The sequence below is a fragment of the Pseudorca crassidens genome, chromosome 8 (genome assembly GCF_039906515.1).
Source record: "Pseudorca crassidens isolate mPseCra1 chromosome 8, mPseCra1.hap1, whole genome shotgun sequence".
In the NCBI taxonomy this organism is placed as follows: domain Eukaryota; kingdom Metazoa; phylum Chordata; class Mammalia; order Artiodactyla; family Delphinidae; genus Pseudorca; species Pseudorca crassidens.
Window position 1 is genome coordinate 22,743,877 of NC_090303.1, and position 18,904 is coordinate 22,762,780.

Below are 18,904 nucleotides of genomic sequence, written 5' to 3' on the forward strand. Positions count from 1 at the left end.
TTTTTGCTTTGCTTTCAAAAGCTGGAGTTAAGGATAAAACAAAACAAAGCAGAACTCACGGCTGGCCTTCCCTGGACAGTTGACCTACTTTAAGAACAGTCAAATCTCCTCCAGATGTTTGCTCCATTTCTTTGAATACTTTCTTAGAGCACTTCCTCTGCACAAAGGATGTCCCCAGTTCTGCCTGTCCCCTGCAATGCTTCTGCTGTTTAGGTGGCCACCATACCAGGAAATTTGGAGGTACACATCTGGGAAATGTGCATATTGTTATAAATCTCTGAACCAGGGACTGTGACACAAGGCATAACGATGCAAGGTTTCCTACTTCCCATTAGAAACACTCAAATTAGTGTCCATTAGCAAGGCTTTTTTTCTTTCTCAGAGGAAAGGCAACAGCACTCAATATTTTAGTTTTGCTATTTAATCTACAATTTTTCCAACTCATGGACAACAGAGTTCAAAAGGATAGTTCTTCTTTTGCCAAGTGGCTTAGCCTCACAGCATCTAAAGGCAGTGGTTACCATTAGTCTGATAATATTACAGAGGCTATATTCTAGGTTGTATTTTAAGTCTATAAAATGATCCCTTGCTCACGGATTGATTTCTTTCAGGCACTAATTTCTTTCAAACCTCAGATCTGTGGATTCCAGTTAATTTGCAGAGCTGCTCCATCACGACCTGCAGCCTTGTGTGTCAGCAGGTTTGGCAGCAGACGATTCCTTCTTACTTGGTCACACTGCTCAGTGTGGCCTGTCAACACAGATCTGGATGCCCAGACCTCCTCAGGTATATGCAGAATTATGGTCTGGAGGGTTTTCTCTTTTTTCCTGAGGACTTCATAGCCTTGGTCCACTGAATAGCTCTCTTTATCCAGAGGAACGAAAATTCCCTACCACACGGCAGTTTTTTCCCTATTCTTGGGGGAGGGTGGGGAGTGGAGAGTAGAGAATAGATTTGCTTCCTTGTTGAATATTGGTGCTCTGATGACGGATTCATTATTGCTCTCACAGGAAACACATTGCCAGCCTTGGACTGCTGGGCCACAGCAAATGGCTGTGCCCATATGCTGTAGTCCAGCAGTCGGGCATGCTTCTGATATTTTCCATTTTCCCTTATTGTCCTGTCAACCTGAATTTATGAGTTTCTTTCTAAAGATATTCCAATCTATTCTTCAAAAGACTCAACCCGCTATGGAGCACTTCAAAGATTTATTAAGTGCTTTGTGCAAAAGCCAGTTAAAATGAATGTTTATGTTCCTCCACTGCCCCATGAAAAGCTGCATTTAGCTGGGTTAGCCCAAAGAAAATGCTTCAACGTTTAGATTTCCTGTATGCCTCAGTGGGAGAGTTTATAGCTAGTAACAGAGAAAAAATGGCTAGAGAAATTCTTAGCTTAATTACCAACATTAAGCTATAGTTCTGATTCTATAGCTTAGAACACTTTAAACACTTTGATTCTAACTGATGAAAAGGAATTAAAAAAACATGTTACAACTGAGAGCTACCATTGCAATTGGGCACTCTACAAAAATAGTAAAAACAAAATTTCACATAGGAAAATTCTCATTCCTCTCCTGCTGTAGGAAAACAGCAAAGATATACTCTTGAAGTTATCTTCTGTGTTACTAGTTTAATATCATCCATTAAAAGGAGAACCACAGTAAAACATCTGTTTTTCTGTTTTATTGCTGTGATATGAAGTACTCTCCTCGCTAATTAATTCATTTATCCAGCAAATATTCATTGAGTCCAGGGACACTTCTAGGTGCAAGGAATCCATCAGTGAACAATAAACAAAAATCCCTTGGGGGCTTCCCTGGTGGTGCAGTGGTTGAGAGTCTGCCTGCCGATGCAGGGGACATGGGTTCGTGCCCCGGTCTGGGAAGATCCCACATGCCGCGGAGCAGCTAGGCCCGTGAGTCACGGCCGCTGGGCCTGCGCATCCGGAGCCTGTGCTCTGCAAAGGGAGAGGCCACAACAGTGAGAGGCCCGTGTACCGCAAAAAAACAAAACAAAACAAAATCCCTGTTCTATAGAGCCATTCTAGTGGTCAGACAGTAATAAATGTAAAAATTATGTTGTATGCTAGCAGGCACGTACTATGAAAAAAGCAGAGCAAAGTAGGATGATGGGCGGGTGTCAGCTATGCGGCTGAGGTGGAGTTAGGGCAGGTTAGATCAGGCCTCAACGAGAAGCTGACATTTGAGCAAAGATTGAAGTTCACTGGATACATTTTTTTTAAACTTGAAGCTTTCATCTTCAAACTTTACTTTGTTCTATCAAATCTTACATATTTATTTCTAAATAGTGTATTCAATATAATACTTCAATACAGCTTATTATACAGTATTGTAAAATTATTAACAATATATATATTATTGTATAATCACATTGTATAATCCACCCTCTACCTTTTTCAGAGAAAGGTTGTCATAGTTATGAAAGAAACTTGAACTGAGCTCAGCGTGGGGAACTGGAGCAGGCATGAGAGCGGCTCGTCCATGAGCTACATATATGAGTTACACTCGCTCCTTCCTTCAGGAACTGCCGCTGGGAAGAGGCTGGCCACGTGAGCTGTCACTGCTTCTGCCTCTCACGCTGCTGTTGTTCCTTAGCCTTTGGTCGGTTTACACCTTTGTGCCCTGCATTTCACTGCTGACACAGAGCTAGCTCTATGTGCCTCTCTATTCAGGAAAGAAAATAACCCACAACTTTTTTTTTTTCCTTTAATTTGAATATGCTTTGTACACTTGACACATTTGAGTAGTTTATTTCCTATCTGGATAGGATAATCTATGATTCCTTCTTGCACTGTTAACTCTTGCACTGTTAACTGTTAAGTCAACTCACATTGACTTCCATATATACATTCTTAATGTTCATCTAAGCTCTCGAAAACACACTTCAGGATATCTGATCCTTTAAATCAGTAGTTCTCAGACTTTAGGGTGCATGTGAATCACACCGTGAGCCTGTTGAAACAGAATTCTGCATCTACCCCGAGAGTCTGATTCTACAGGCCTGGGGTTTAACCTGAGATTCTGCATGTTTAACAAGCTCCCAGGAGGTGTTGGGTGCTTCTGGTCTGTAGATCTAACGCGATTTGAGCAGCAAGGTTCTGAGTATTCTCACTTGGCCCAGTGGACCCAGAAGCTATGGTCTCACTGGTCACGTTCCAAGTCCACTGAGGGACTTTCCCTCGGGTGCCTGGCTTGAGCCTCCTGCCCCATCGTACTGATCACTTTCCAGGTCTGCTGAGTGCATGGCCTGGGCTCCCTGACCCATCAGGCTATACTTTCCTTCTGATCTTGCTGACCCCTGGCTATACTGGCCAGTGAGCCTTCCCAGCCAACACTGGCCTCGCTCTACTCATCACATCCCTCTGACCTCACTGGGTCCTTCAACCTCTGAGGACCTGCTCAGCAGCTTTCTCATTGCCCTTGGAGGAGTTCCTTATCCTGCCTCTCTTGCTTTGGCCCTGAAGGAGCAGCTTGGTGGCAAAACAGATCAAGGAAGACCCCTCCACACAGACACCCCCCCAAACAAGTGACCTGGCCTTATCTTTCCAACTATCTTTTGTTAAAAAAAAAAAAAAAAAAAGAATCAAAAACTCCACAACTTCACTTTATCTTAAAGGCTATGAAGGCACAGAACAAAATGATGTATTTGATATGAAATAACAGCAATTCACATTCAAGTGGCTGATATCCCCGTAAGCCAGGGGAAAAAACTAACACAAAACAGAGAACCAAAACTAAGCAACAAACAAAACCAAAACCACCTTTTCAGTCCTTTTAAGTCCTTTAATTCTTTCCCACACTACCTAATGTCAGTCTAAACCCAGCAGGTCTGATCTGCAATAATTACAGCCCAGGGTGACTTGACAAGGTGGCAAGCAGATTTCCAGCCCTAGCCTTCTGAAACTCTTCCACAAGTTCGCACCGGACTCGCATGCCAAGGTCCCTGTCTGTCATCGCCTCTCTCTTTCCATGAACAGTTTTTCTCCACACAGGCCTTTCTCCACTGCAGTGTTTTCCAAGCCTTTCCATCTTAATGCCTTCCCATGTCTTTGCAGCTCACAGCTGGAAATCCCATTATCATTGCTTTGTAGCAATTTCTCATTTCTTTCTATTTCTATTGTTAGTTAACTGTGAAAATTATTTCCTCTTGCAGGAAAAAATGCCCATATGCTTATTTGAGCTGGAGTCCTGCTGTTCATTATTAGCCAAATGCCGTGCTGTCGTGTTTAATGCGCACCCTGAGATGTCAATACCATTTTGTCTATATGAAGGCAGAAACCCATTTGATATAATTTATGAGACCTCCTGCGGGTGGGGACCCAGTCACGTCAGGCGCCTCTCCCTTTGTAGCACATCAGCAATTAACTGAGGCTAGTGCATTTTGTTTGTATATTATCTCTGGACTTACAGTGGAGGAAAGCAGGAAGGAAAGGCATATGGGAGATATTTACAGTAGACTTACCCTTCCTGATATAATCTTTCTGAGGTGCAACATTCTGGTCTTCAAGACACTATATTCTGGCTTTGAATGCTTCAGGGAGATTTAGGCTTCTGCTTTATGGTTTCACTGTCAGAATTGTAATGTGTAGCCTGAGCGTGTCTTAAATCATTCAATTCAAAGAATAAACCAGAGTAAATCTAAACACAATGAGGATAACCAGCAAAACGTAATCTGAAGAGGTTTATCATAAATACTGAATGCCTGCCCACCGGAGGGGAGAAAGGACTCAGGAGTGTAAAACCAATGTTCAGAAGGGCTGGGAACCCGGGAACCTGCGTACCGACCCAGCAGAAAGCTGTCCTGAGGCTGGCGGTAACCACCGGCTGCACTCAAACACCTGAGCTTCATTTTCAGCGATATATATTCCATTTGGGTAACAATTCTCTAGTTTCTGTGCCAGGCCAAGATCAGCTAGACCATTCCCTCCTGGAGTCAGCTGACACTATGCCTTTCCTATAACTCAGTCATGCAATCCCTTCTATCTCTGAAGAGTGGGAGATGCAGTCCCTTCTATCTCTGAAGAGGGGGAGACGGGCGAAGAGAAGACGGTGCTACGAATGTGGTGCTAGTTTACCCACAAAGCAGACAGAGCATGAGCCTACGGAGGTGGTGGGAGTCCAGCAAAGTAAGAACTGTGTATCTCAGACTGTATTGAAGTAAGCATTACGGGAAGAACTGGAACTTCGTTGTTTCCCCTTACATTTATTTTACAGTTTAATCTTTTACTTGTATTTATGTATGAGAAGGGACCTGACTGTATTTCAGTGCTTAGGGACCACTTATGAACCTTTTATGAACCTGACATAGTCACACTGGGTCCCACTTAAGACTCGTCTTTTACAAGGAGTGTTTTATGGCTGTTATTTTAATACATGCTCACAAGTCTCGCTTTGCTGTGTTTTTTGTGTGTATTAATGAATATTGTTATTTTATGCAGTCACTCTGATGTATCATATATGTAATTTCTCCAGAGCCCCTCGCAAATTCCCAATATTGTGCCAACTGAAGTTGACTTCCTGAACATCCTCTCATGGTAATCCCCTAATTCAAACCTGGTGAGATTCTGCAGCATTGAACTTGATTTTACTTCTGTTTATCCCCGTGTTTTCTCTCCCCGGTAGTTGTGATTGAAAACATACACCATTCTGCTGTTGCAAGTCATCTCCTCGCATGTATCTTCTGTCATACTGCATGTTTATCTGTGAGCTGCTGCCCAGAGAGACTAGGGGTCCAACACAAGTAAATCATTGAAATATTGAAGAGGAATCCAATCCATTTTAAGAAAGAGTAATGTCCCTCTCTTCATGAAATGTGCATTGATTTATGATGATATGGAAACACTGGCATGTTTTGAAAACTTAAATACCAAGAAAAAAACAAATAAAGCAAGCCTCAAAAAACTTTTACGTGAGTCCTAAAAGATTTCTTTTTGTATACGATACTGAATGATTTTTCCCTTCACCCATACACACACAATATAACCCAAAGTGTGGAAATAAAGAGAATCAACTCACAGGCTGTCCAGGCTCATCTCCCCCGAGGATTCTGAAGCCAAATCCAGACTGCATCCTGCGAAGGTGAACATCCAGCTCCTTGTAATCCGGACCTGGCATAGAGGAGACCCCACTGAGTGATGAGTCCTGCCTCCCCCCAACCCACGAGGGACTGAACACGCCGATGAGATGGATTAATTTTGAGGGTGTGATTAATGAGAGTGCCGTTAGAGTCGGTGAAAAGCACAGAGGATAAGAAAAAAATATATGGTAACAAAAAAGTAGGTATTCCAAAATTAGGTAGTCTCTGGATTAGCACTGACCAGCCAAGGGCATTACTAGGGTATTGCCATAGGCAGAAAGAGCACAAAAATTTTCTGAGTGAAAAGAAAAATCAAGGCCTCCGTAATTCTTCATCTTCCTGAAAGGATTGAGATTGCCCTCAAGAAGATTGGCTGTCACTTTGGCGATGTTACTCTGACTAGAACAATTGTTTTAGAAGTATGAGAGAACAGATGGCAACGCCCTGGAAGTACCTGGTAAAGGACTACTTAGTAATTTACTAGTAGCTGTTTATGACTTGATGTGTCCCATTTAGTGTGTGTAGGGGAGGGGGATATAAACTTACACCTCATAGAAGGTGTCTCTTTTAAAGTTGTTACAGTTACAAAACAGAAAATCTGAACTTTTCTCTATTGAGGTTTGGGTGAAGTTTTGATTTTCTGACAAACTCCTTTAGGTTTTTCATAACTCAGGGACAGAAATTTGCCTGGGTCTAAGTGAACTCTTATCCCCCGAACATTTTAAAATGTGGAAGCCACTAGTGGATTCACTACTGACTCTGTAAACATATTCAAAATAAACTAGACAAGGGATATTTTTCTGTAGTTAGCTGAAAGAACAGAAATGTACTTAAAAATAAGCTGGGAAGCTCTTCTGTCATTTTTTTTTTCAACCCTAGAATAAACTAAAACCATAAAAAATATTTTAACTTTTTAAAGAGAATATGATTTAAATGTGATTTAACCTTACCCCCTGCCCCTGGCCCTTTGAACCTTCCCCAGGGGCAAATATCTCAATCATGACAGGGCTGTGTATACTTTCAAGGCCACTGTTAGGATGTTAATCAATGATTAGCAACTTTGGGGAATGCTTATTAATGCCATCCTTTGCTTAAGAAGTATTTAGTGATCTTTGGGCCTTAATGGTTTAAAGGAGGTATTAGAACTGATAGATGCAAGTATTAAGTTAAATTCTCCTTGCTTAAGCAGGATGGTTTTGGAAATTGGGATGGGATTTCAGAGGAGAATCCTCATGAGACAGGAAGCTTATGTCTGAGCCATCTGGGTATACAGTAATAGCCATAGTTGAGAGAGACACTCAATAAGTGATGGCCAGGCAAATCTTTTCCAGACTCTACAGTAAGTGGAGCTGCTGAAGTGATGCAGTAAACAGAGCACAACAGAACAGGGCTTGCCTTTGTGCCCTCCAACCTGAGCAAAGCATTTCCAGTGATATGTGAAAGGCAAGTCACTCACTTCTGAAATGTAGGCATAAGCTGATTGCCTGTCTAGTGTTCTCAAGGGAAAAAAAAGCTGAATCAGCCATATAAGTACATACGTATATATGTCCAAGTCACATGGTCCAAGACTCTATGACTTTCGTGCCCTTTTAGGACCAGATGCATGTATAACCAAAGTCTTTCCCATTCAGTGACGAATATAAAACTCAAAGAAGAATAACCAACTGGATTTCCACATCCATTAGTCATCCTTTATGAATTGTATAATCATTCATATTTTAAAGGTACGACAACTTAGAAAAATTCAGTTCCTCTTAAACACTTTGTTAGAGTTGAGTGGTAAAAGGAGAATGAAAACTTTGCCCTACACTCTACAAGTCTCAACTGACTTTTGAACTCAGTTTATTCCGAGGTCTACAACATTATATATGAAATCACATATTGGGGTGTGTCCTAAACCTTCAGGACTCTGGAGGCAAGTGGAGCAGCCCTACAGAGTCATGGCAGGTACCTGTATTTCTCCCAATACAGGCAGAAAGGCGAGGGGCGAGGGGAGGGCGACAGATAATACCCAGTCGCCGTTCAAACCTCTAAAACTTGGTTATATGGCTGCTCCCATCAATCTCTTCTCTAGGTTCCTTTAAGCTTAGAGGACTCGAGACCATATATACATAAAAATCACAAAGAGAGCACGATATACTTTCGACATTCAAAATGATACAGCTAGCGTATGTTTAACCAGAACCTTCCATTTACTTGTAGATAGTCTCATTTTTGCATTGCTGCTGAGTATGGTAAGTGAGAAATTTTTCCTCCAGTGGCTTCAGCACCGATCCATATTGCATGAGGAGCTCTACAAGGACTTTACCGTGTGATCCATTTTATTTGCTAAGGAAAACTTTCCCCCGAGGAAATGCTGAAATCATAACAATCCCAGTAATGGTATTTTTGAGATGTGCCAAGGTACAAGGGAGCTGTCGTGTCAGAGGATGCCGTGATTCCTGGGAGAATTGGAAAGCTTTTCCTTAATGAATGACTCAGGACTCCTTTATATTTAGGAGAAAAATATAGATCTATGTTTGCTAGTTAATTTTATTTAACTCTGAAGAACTCTGAAGATGTAAGCAGGGAATATATCCCCCACTCCCCATTCTTTGTGTGCATTTTGGTGACATTCCGATCCCCTGACTACTGCTCTGACCACTCTGATTTCAAATATAGGGTGATATATGCCAACCACGTCATCTTCACCCTCTGTTCTTCCAGGCCAAGACGGCCAGCTTCATGGCACATGTGCCCGTAGAGAGGCAAAAAGAGACCCGTTAGAGAAGTGTGCCTGCAGATGTAATTTACTTTTTATTTCTTTGTTAATTCTGAACACAGACTCAGAGGCTGCAGGGCGTGGAAACTTAAGAGAAATAGCCAACTGGAAAAAAAAGTTTAAACGATGGATTGTGCCTTAAGGCAGTTTATTTTTTTCTTTTTCTTTTTCTTTTTTTGTTATTGCTTAAGGAAAATAAGAGCTTTCAGAAAGAGAATTTTTCCTTTGTTTCTCCCTCCCTCCGCCCATCCATATGAGTCTGGCTTTAGAAAATAACTAACACTATATGCACATAGCTGGAAACATTACTTTTCTCCCTTCCTGCTTTGTTAGCTCTCTTGAAAGATTACAATGTTTCTGATACTCTCCTTTAGCTGCTCTTCTGGTCTGATGACATACTTAAAATGATTGTTATCATGCTTTATCTCTTCCCCTGTCAATGCAAGGACTTAAAGCAAAGAAATTCAAGGGCAACTCTTCACCCCACTGTTATAGAATTTAACAATCCTCACCCCTCTCTCCAGTTGGTTTGCAAACCATGCACCTGGCAGGCTGTTAGATGAAGGGGTCTGGGGGACACCTAGTGGGACCTGAGTCACTCTGGATGTCACTCAATCATGCCCCTACCAACATCCCTTTTTTTTTTTCTTCTGTCTTTGTGTTCAGTCTGTATCTGTGCTCTTTTTTTCTTTTTCTTCTTCTTTTTCCTTTTCGCAGAACTGTGAGGGGTGCTCTCAGGCATTTCTTGGTGCAACTCAAGATGAGGCAGTCATTGTGAAGAAATGGACTAAGAGAGTCAGAAAACTCTTTGGACGTTGGTGTTCAATGGTTAGCCATGGCCAGTGTTGCTTGTTCCTTAGAAGCTGGGTCCTAGGATCCTCAGGAATTATGAAATAATGCATCTTAAGATCCTCATCCCAGATGGGACGTCGCATGACCACGGTGGCAAGCTACAGAAATGGAATTTACAAGTCCTGATTAATCCTGGGCTCTCAATAATATTGAAAAAGCTACATCCAGGTAGCAGGGTAAGCTCCGTCATAATAAAGAAAAGCAGAATTTCAAAAGCTGATTCTTATTTTGTACTAAGACGCCAGGAAGACTTCACATGCTATACGTACCCTTGGTCTAGCTTTTGAAAGACACGGTTCTGTGCACCGCTTCAGGAAAAAGGATGGGTGACTGAACACAACTGATTAATTTTGTGAATGGATTCAAGCTTCAAAAATGCAAAGAATGGCATTTTTATGGATTAATTTGGCACATGGAATGCTGCTGTAAACACGTCAATTAAATTTTGGTACTTGAATCCCCTTTCATGTTTTAATTAAACATAAGCACCACAGGCTTATTATCACATTTTGACACAGATAATGAATTCATTCAATTTTTCCTCTTGAAAAAGTATTAGATTTTTGGCTTTTCCTTGGAAAGAGATCTAGAAAAGACAGTACGAGGAAGGAGTCAAGAATCAAAGGTGGTTATTAAATATGTCCCTGCCAAAAAAAAAAAAAAAACGTCCCTGGCATCTGGATTTCCAATGCACGCTAGATACAAAATGAATTAAACAGGAATTAAATAGTTTTTATTGATCAAATCTAACATTACCAGGTAAATAACTAACACATTCTTGTCTTAAAATAATCCCTTCTCTCTACTTTTTTCTCTTTATACCTTTGGTAATATGAATGTGGCCAGACATGTTTTAGCCATAGTAGAAGCCATCTCCCACTCTCTGTTTGGTTCTCTTCAAGTAACCAAAGCTTTCAAATAAACTCAGATTTTCCCATCTGAAATACTCCCTTGCTCTCCCCATCCATTTCTCTCTTGAAAGAGTGGTCTCTATGGAAGCCTTCACTCTCTCTCATGTCTGACTTACTCCTGACGGTCTGGTTTCTGTTCTCTTGGCATTACTGAATTGCTCTCTTTAAGGTCTTTGATGACATCCTAATGACCAAATCCAATGGCCATTTTTTTCTTGTGATTGTTTTTCTTGTGATTTTTCTTGTGATTCGCATTGTGATCGATTTCTGTGTCTCATGTGATACTGTCGACGCACCCTTTATGACCCCTGATTTCTATTGTTTCTAAACAAGAAAAGGTCTCCTTCCAGAAGGGATTTCTACTCTTGGTTTCCGTGATACGCCACACCCTAGTTTTCTTGTCTTTGGGTGGGATTGTTCATTCAAAGGTCCTGACTATGGATTCATTGTTCTTATTAACATTCTCCCTTGGTGATGGCATAATTATCTTTGTCTATCTATAATATTCCATATGCACAGCGTGTAGGAGTTGCTTAAATGTTTCTTGAATTTGTTTAAATATACTCGCCAATCTAGTGTACCTAATAAACCACAGCGTTATTCTTCTACTGAGTTTTCACTTAGCTTCATAATTACATTAGGACTTCCTACCGTCAATTTTACCTCTGTACCTAAGCACCTTCTGCAGCTAAAGTTAGTAAAATACCTTGTAATTATGATAAATTTATCCGATTCAAAATCGTGACACATAATTTGATAAGGAACATTTTATAAATATGAGAAATAGTATAGGAGTTCTACTTATTTTGGATGGAGTCATAATTTTCCAAAATAGTTTCCTAACTTGTGTGGACACTGAACAAAATATTTGGATTGTTCTTTTCCTGAAAATCGGGATTGCATAGTAGTATAATACACTCAAACTACATTATAACTTTTCTCTTTCAAGTAATGTATATTTCTTGAAATGTAAAAATATCATTTTGCGCATATATCAAGGTAATGTAAGCTCTTGAGGAGTTCTTCTCTTTCTTCTTTTGTTTTTAAATAAAGTACCTTCAGAAGCTGAAATTTTCAAGAAATGTGCTTGCTGTGGCCAGGAAGCTGAGGTCTAGAGTCTCAAATTAAATCCTGCTTTCATTTTGCAGCTGTAATCACTAGGCCTCAGTTTTCCTCTGGTTATAGGATATTCTTCAAAATTACAAGGAGCTTACAGTCATATATTCTTATATACTAAGAATAACAATGCTTTAAACATTTTCAGACCAAGCTAAACAAATACTTTAGACATTATTTGGGGACACAATGCTAAGCAACATCTCCCGTATTTTCTACATATCCAAAAAAAATGACATGGAAACTTACAGAATGAAATGATCTCAAGCACATATATTCTCCAAGGGGTGTTAGAACATGCTGAGATGGATAATGAGCTGTCGTCATGGAAACACTCTAGAGATGTGTGCTGTGAGCCCACAGACCTGAAACAGTACTATTGTTATGAAACGTTCTTTTCTACAATTGTTTCAGTGTTCTCACTTTCCATCCAGTGGTCTAACCTGCTGTTCAAAGCACTTCCTAAGAGTAAGAAAATATGAATATTCCTTTTCCTCCTTCATTTCCATAACATTAAATATTTCAGTCCAAACCAAATTAATAACTATTTTCAGATTAGGTCAAAATTTTTCTTTTAAGTAAATTAATTTATTATAGCTAAAAGCTCTTAAACTTGAAACTACGCTATTCTAACTTAAAATACTATTGAAATGTAGCACTTTATAATTGGCATGGTTTAAAAAAATTAAATTGATACAGGTATTTACTTGATGTGAAAAGAATTTCATTCTACATTAGCAATATTTTTAATAAGTCCTCGGAAATGTCTAAATTTCAAATCTCTTGAGATACTCTAGCTTCTTATTTCTATTTATCTAGTCCAGTGCTGTCCAAAATAAACAAAATGTAAGTTACACTGGTGATTTAAACATTTCTATTGACCACATTTTAAAAAGCAAAAAGAAATAGGTACAATCAGTTTTAATAATATACATTTAACCTAATATATCCAAAATATTATTTAAGCATTAATCAATATTAAAAAATAATTAATGAGATATTATACACTTTTTTTTTAGTACTAAGCTTTTGAAATCTGGTGTGGATTTACGCACGTCTTACAGCACATCCAAATTCAGAGTGGCCACATTTCAAGCATCTAATAGCCACATGTGTCTAGAAACTTCTGTATTGGCTAGTGTGGATTTAGTCAATCTGGTGGCTTTCTTTGGTACCTGGCTTTGAATCTAATCTTTTACTAAAGCATTTTATGAAAGAACTTAATGAATATGACTATTTTCCTTTGTCTTTTGTTTGTTTGTTTCCTTGGCAGCCATCAGGCCAAACGTGGTGAGCCTTGCCCTCTACCTTAAATATGTGCTTGTGCGGGGTGAGTGAAATTAACATGGTGATTATATACTAATTAACTGATGCTACTCAGAAGGATGATTTGTTACACAGAATGGAAGACGTTGCATTCACAGGACTGTGAGTACTGAAGAATACTTGCCAGAGGGATCCATTCGAAAACTGGTCCTTGGTGGCACTTGTTCTGGATGGGAAAATGGGGAATTAAAATTGAAATTCGTTTACGGCATTTTAAAATTCATCTTTACTTTTGTTTGGTTTCAATTAGAACTCGCTCCCATTCTTGTTCTCGCGTTTAATGATTTTTCTTTTTTCTCTAAAATCTATGGAAGTTAGTGGACAGATTTACCTGGTTTTATGTACATGAATATGTCTGTAAATGTATTTCTTTCACATGCAGGCAAAAATCTGAATGCTTGTAGATCAGAATGGAAAAAGAGATCATTATTTCCAAACATTAAGCTCTGATTCTCATTATAAGAATGCTTATTTGAAAGTAAAGTCAATCCAGAACCCCAAATATACACACAATAAATAAAGGTCTTTGAAATCATGTTATGATATTGTGCCACCAAACACTGAAAAGTGAAAAAGTCAATCAATGATCATGCTGATTTACGTACACCAGTCCAAATATTTTGACACTTACAATTATTTGGATAGATGAAGTTATGTATAAGTAGTTGAGTAAAATTGGTCTATATTAGCAACAGGGATCCTTCATGAGAACTATGATGTCATCTATGCTACAAATAACATAAAAGTTTATGGACGTGAGTGTAAAATACTATACATATTCCATAATATATGTATGAAGTACTAAGAAAATAATGGGTATTTTATCATTAAACTTAAAAACTTAAAAGAAGACCAAATTCTGATTGCTTTCTTACTGAGCTTTGTTTGCTTTGAATAAAGAGTTCTATACTATTCAACACAAAAAATGAAATAGAAGCCTCTTGAGGGCGATAATGAGGCTGTTCCCCAGGGTATCCTGCACAGCTAGCCTCACTCATGAGGAGAATGAGACTCCCTTCCAGGCGATCTGTCTTTTCACAGTAAATTAGTTTTCCAGCAGAATTGTTATTTTTTTAAGAACCTCCATGTTTACTGTGACTGCTTAGGATTATGAATTGAGAAATATCGTTTCATCATAAAGATGGAGCTGTAACAGGGATGGAAGATTGCTCCCTTCTAAACATTTCCATTAGTTGTAAAGGTGACACTTTACATTATCATAATCTCACTAGGACCTACTTGCCATCAGCAATTAGACTCAGTTTACTGCAGCCCCGATGGCCTCATTTTTATTCATGGAAGTACTCTGGGTTACACTGTCAACTTGTGCTACCACCAAAATGCTTTGACAAACTAAATAACTTTCAATCAAGGACTGATTTTAGAGTTTACTTCTCACATTTCCACCCCGTTTTATCCCCTGTCTGATTCCCGGAGCATTAAGTTTTAAACTACTGAATGAAATAAATTTATAAGCTATCGGATTGAATCTAATTTCTAAAATATATGGGGAAAACGTGTCTCCAACCTAACTTTTATTTCACTATCTTTATTACTTAGCGATTTCTTTCTTTACTAAAATGAACTGCTAGAAATATAATACCCTAGTTATTTACAAAGCTACTCAAAAATACTTTTTTTTGTAGTACGCGGGCCTCTCACTGTTGTGGCCTCTCCCGTCGCGGAGCACAGATTCCGGACGCGCAGGCTCAGCGGCCATGGCTCACGGGCCCAGGCGCTCCGTGGCATGTGGGATCTTCCCGGACCGGGGCACGAACCCGTGTCCCCTGCATCGGCAGGCGGACTCTCAACCACTGCGCCACCAGGGAAGCCCTCAAAAATACTATTTTTGAAATTAGATTTCCAAATTAAAATTTACATATGAAAAATGGCAAACAAACTTAACTGGACCTACTGATCTCTTTTTCAACATACTATAACTGCAAAGTGACGCATAATGTGATGTATCAGAAACTCTGACTGAAAGGCAATTTTTTTTTTCACAGATCAAACCATAACATAAATTATACTCAAGACAGCAATAACGGTTTTCCTGAACAAGGTACAGGAAAATAACCTTCATAGTACAGTTGAGGACATTTTAAATGATAATGTTATTAAAATTTTCTGGTCTTTTTATGATTCTGATATTAAAGTCGCTGATAAAAATGTCTTAACATTTACATATCATCTTATTTTGATTTTTCACTAAAATAAAATAGTGCTCCAGAGAACATCTGCGGGTAGTACTGGGCCACCCACAGGCCACTGGACTCCAACAGTGTCCAAGCACATTTGGCCAGGGCTTGATCTAGCAGCGTTCAGATGTGTAGATGTTCTCCTAGAAGCCAAGGCAGCCTTTCATGATCACTGAATAGCTGCGCAGCCATGAATTGATCAAAACCTTCCCTAAACCTATTGATGTTTCCAGCTTGACTGTATTGAGTATTTAACCACAAGGGCAAAGGAGAATGGAGAAAAGAAGGCTCGAGCAGAAGCTTCACAGCTCTGGTTCTGAGCCCAGTGCATCTACCATATGTGTTATGGTTCCCACCACCAGTTTCCATTTAGAGCCTCGAGCGCTGTGCTGCAGTGTACGGTATTTTTACACCACCCCAGCTTCCCAAATAGCTCTGCCGTTAGGATGGGAGACAGTGCAAACTACAACTCTTGCTCACTAATAACAAGGAAAGAGCAGCAGAAAAAACAGATGGTTTAGAAATACCACCACCCATTTGGGATAAGTTATGAATTATATGCACATTACAATACCGAACAATGAAAGAATTCCACAATGAACAACAAAAGTGCAGGATAAAGGCCACAGACGTGACAAACACAATGGTCCATTTCTGATCAGCTATCAATTATAATTTCATTTCAAATATAGTATTAAAAACAGTCTTGTTCCTCCATTATGCTCTTTAACTGGCCTGTGGTTACTCTCGATTACCACCTTTGGTACAATACTCATTGCTTATTATGGGTTAATGCTTCCTAATTTCTCAAAAGAAAGACTGATTGTGTGAGCTCATTTTGAAGAAATTCCAGAGGAATTTCTGTTCTAAAGAGGTCCTACCAGAAGGCACATTATACCATATGGATCCCTGACACTTTTATGATCTACATTTGAGTGATGTCTTACTGCAAAGGAGTTTGGACATGTTGTACCTCATAAACTGTTTATTCATAATAACCAAGGTTCAATGTGAAGAAAAAAAAGTTTGGACAACCACAGTCATAATTCAACTTGGGCTCATACCAAGGGACAGAATCATTAGGGAAGAGTTTCAGGGAACAAGGATTTTTCTTCTCTGTCTCTTTTGGTTTTCATCAGCTTGTCTGCTCCAGCTTCTGAGGCTGCAGTGGGGAGTATGCCCAAGAAATGGCCCCATGAGCTGAGGTGACAAGATAAAACTTTAGAATAAGTCTGACTTAAAGAAAAGTGAAGCAGCAGGACACGGCCCTCATTCCTAAATGATCAAGTTCCTTAGCATGATCAAAACTTTATTTTGTAAGATTCCAAAGTAAGCCATACTCATTTTCTCTGGGAAACACTTTGTATTGCCTGTTTGGCATTAAAAAGAGGAGCCAGGATAGCCATTTTTTCCGCAGTTATGTGCGTACAGTCTTCCTTAGGAGCAGAAGGACAGACAAAATTAACTCCCTTTTGGTCCTGTGATTATTGTGATGAATCTGAGTTGTTCTCTGTGATAAGAATAAGAATTTCTCTTCACTTAAATGAGTAAGGCCTCACTGCCATACATTTTCTACTTAGTTTGCCATGCTCTAGACTTGCACATCTGTATGGTTTTCTGGGTATGGAAGGAGTTCACTGGGTGTTTGGCTACCAAAACAAGCTACCACATACATGTTTACCTGAAATTCGGATAAAACATGTACGGACAAAAACTCAGGGAGCCAAACAAATTAGCTTGAAAGAAATTATTTATCTGAGTAGGCTTTAAAATTTGTATTCAAATTTAGATGTATGCTTTTCTTGGACAGTAACGATGTCTATCTCTTTAACAGACTATGTAGTAAACGGAAGTCATATCAAATGAGGACAGTCTGGAGCGTGAAAGGGAGCTAGTAATTATGCCAGGACAATGCAGAGCAGGACTGTCTCAGGCAAACTGGCAATAAGTAGTCTTACGGGTAAGTAGGCCACTATAAAATGTTTCCTGTCTGATGTCTGATATGTGGATGAAGCAATGATGCAATCACATATAGAGAAAGAATGGCAGGAGGAGATAGGAGGACGGAAAGCAGTGAGGGCCTTAGAAATAGTCTTTTCCCCCCAACATTAGAAATGGTGTACGGAGCCCAACAGTTAAAATGTTAGCATACAAACCCAGACAATTCAAGCCTTTCCTCTTGTAACTGCAAAGAAAATCAGTCTTTTTTGCATGAGATTTATGGGAAAAAGGAGGAATAAAAAATACCATAGCTTGGGCTTCCCTGGTGGCGCAGTGGTTGAGAGTCCACCTGCCGATGCAGGGGACATGGGTTCGCGCCCTGGTCCGGGAAGATCCCACACGTCGCGGAGCGGCTGGGCCCGTGAGCCATGGCCGCTGAGCCTGCGCGTCCGGAGCCTGTGCTCCGCAACGGGAGAGGCCACAGCAGTGAGAGGCCCGTGTACCGCCAAAAAAAAAAAAAAAAAAAAAAAAAAATACCATGGCTTATCTCATTACACAAAGGTGGGTATTTTTCTCTGCTTTCAATTTTAAAAAATCCATGTAACGGAAACAGCAAGAAGTCAATTATCAACAGAGGCTATTACACAAAGGAAAGTGAGATTTATCTAAAAGTACTGGATAGAGATGAGGGTGGGTAGATTTTTGCTATTTTCTGGAAATTGCTGGTAATGATAATAGGGTCATGTTAGTTGAATAACTAACATGGAAACCCAGAAACGCCACTGGTCAAAATTTCTTTGTGGACTATTTAGGCATGGTTCTTCTATTATGTATACAAGCTTTAAGCTTAGGTGGAATGAAGTTAATGTGGAAAAACTTTCTTTTTGCGTGGAGCTCTCCAATAAGAACTAATGAGATTTTTGATAATTAAAAGATATTTAACACAAGACATTCTCCTGATTAAATATCAATTTTGCACATGGAACGAGAAACTATGGGTCTAATTGTCTAATTATATTTAAACTATTGTCTATATTTACTGCACATTTTGCTTGTTAAAATACTGATATTATTTGCTGTTATATAATACAATGTCATTCAGGAATTGCTTTCCTATGTTTTTGTCCCCAGTTTCACTGTAAGCTTCATGTGAGCAGAGATTACGTCTCATGATTTTTCTCTTGTGGAGCGCGCAGCAGAGTCTAGACACATACTGTTTCATACGTTCTTGTTAATTGATGTGGAGCCTGAAGACGCCACTTCTGGGCACTCTGCCTGATGCTCTGAAGTCAGAGGCATTGCCTTGCCTGCTGGGTGGAAGAATCTTCTTCCTCTCAAGTCCCATGTCATCATAAGAAGATCTTATGAAGACAGGAGGTGCTTCTAGCCTTCCCCTCGTAAGCTTGTACTTGCCATGTTCTGTTTCCTGTGGCTCTAGTATCCTACGGTTGTCTTTGTTTAAAATCACAGCATTTTTTTTTTTCAGGAATACATCTTTATTAAGATGTCCTGTACATGCGTATTAAAATGTCAGCATAATCTAATTACGAGCCAAATGAGGCACAGCATCATTTACATCATTTGATAAATTTCCATCATTTGCAGGGGACTAGTGATTTGAATCCAAATACTTCTTGACAGCCTGGATATAACAAACATTCTGTAGCTCTGTATAGCAGAAGCTTGTGGGTGGAGGTACATTCT

The 18,904-nt window shown here is 39.6% G+C and overlaps 1 protein-coding gene across 10 annotated transcripts in view; it reads right to left on the bottom strand.

The window, feature by feature from the left end:
- MAGI2 (membrane associated guanylate kinase, WW and PDZ domain containing 2) overlaps positions 1–18,904 on the bottom strand; it is a 1,357,470-nt gene that overhangs the window by 178,002 nt on the left and 1,160,564 nt on the right. For 9 of the 10 annotated variants that reach the window (XM_067746035.1, XM_067746031.1, XM_067746030.1 and 6 more), the window contains one exon: positions 6,035–6,126. In XM_067746035.1, coding sequence (XP_067602136.1) covers positions 6,035–6,126 — 92 coding nt within the window. Of the gene's footprint in view, positions 1–6,034; positions 6,127–13,185; positions 13,228–18,904 lie in introns of all 10 variants that reach the window. The other variant, XM_067746038.1, reaches the window with a different exon arrangement.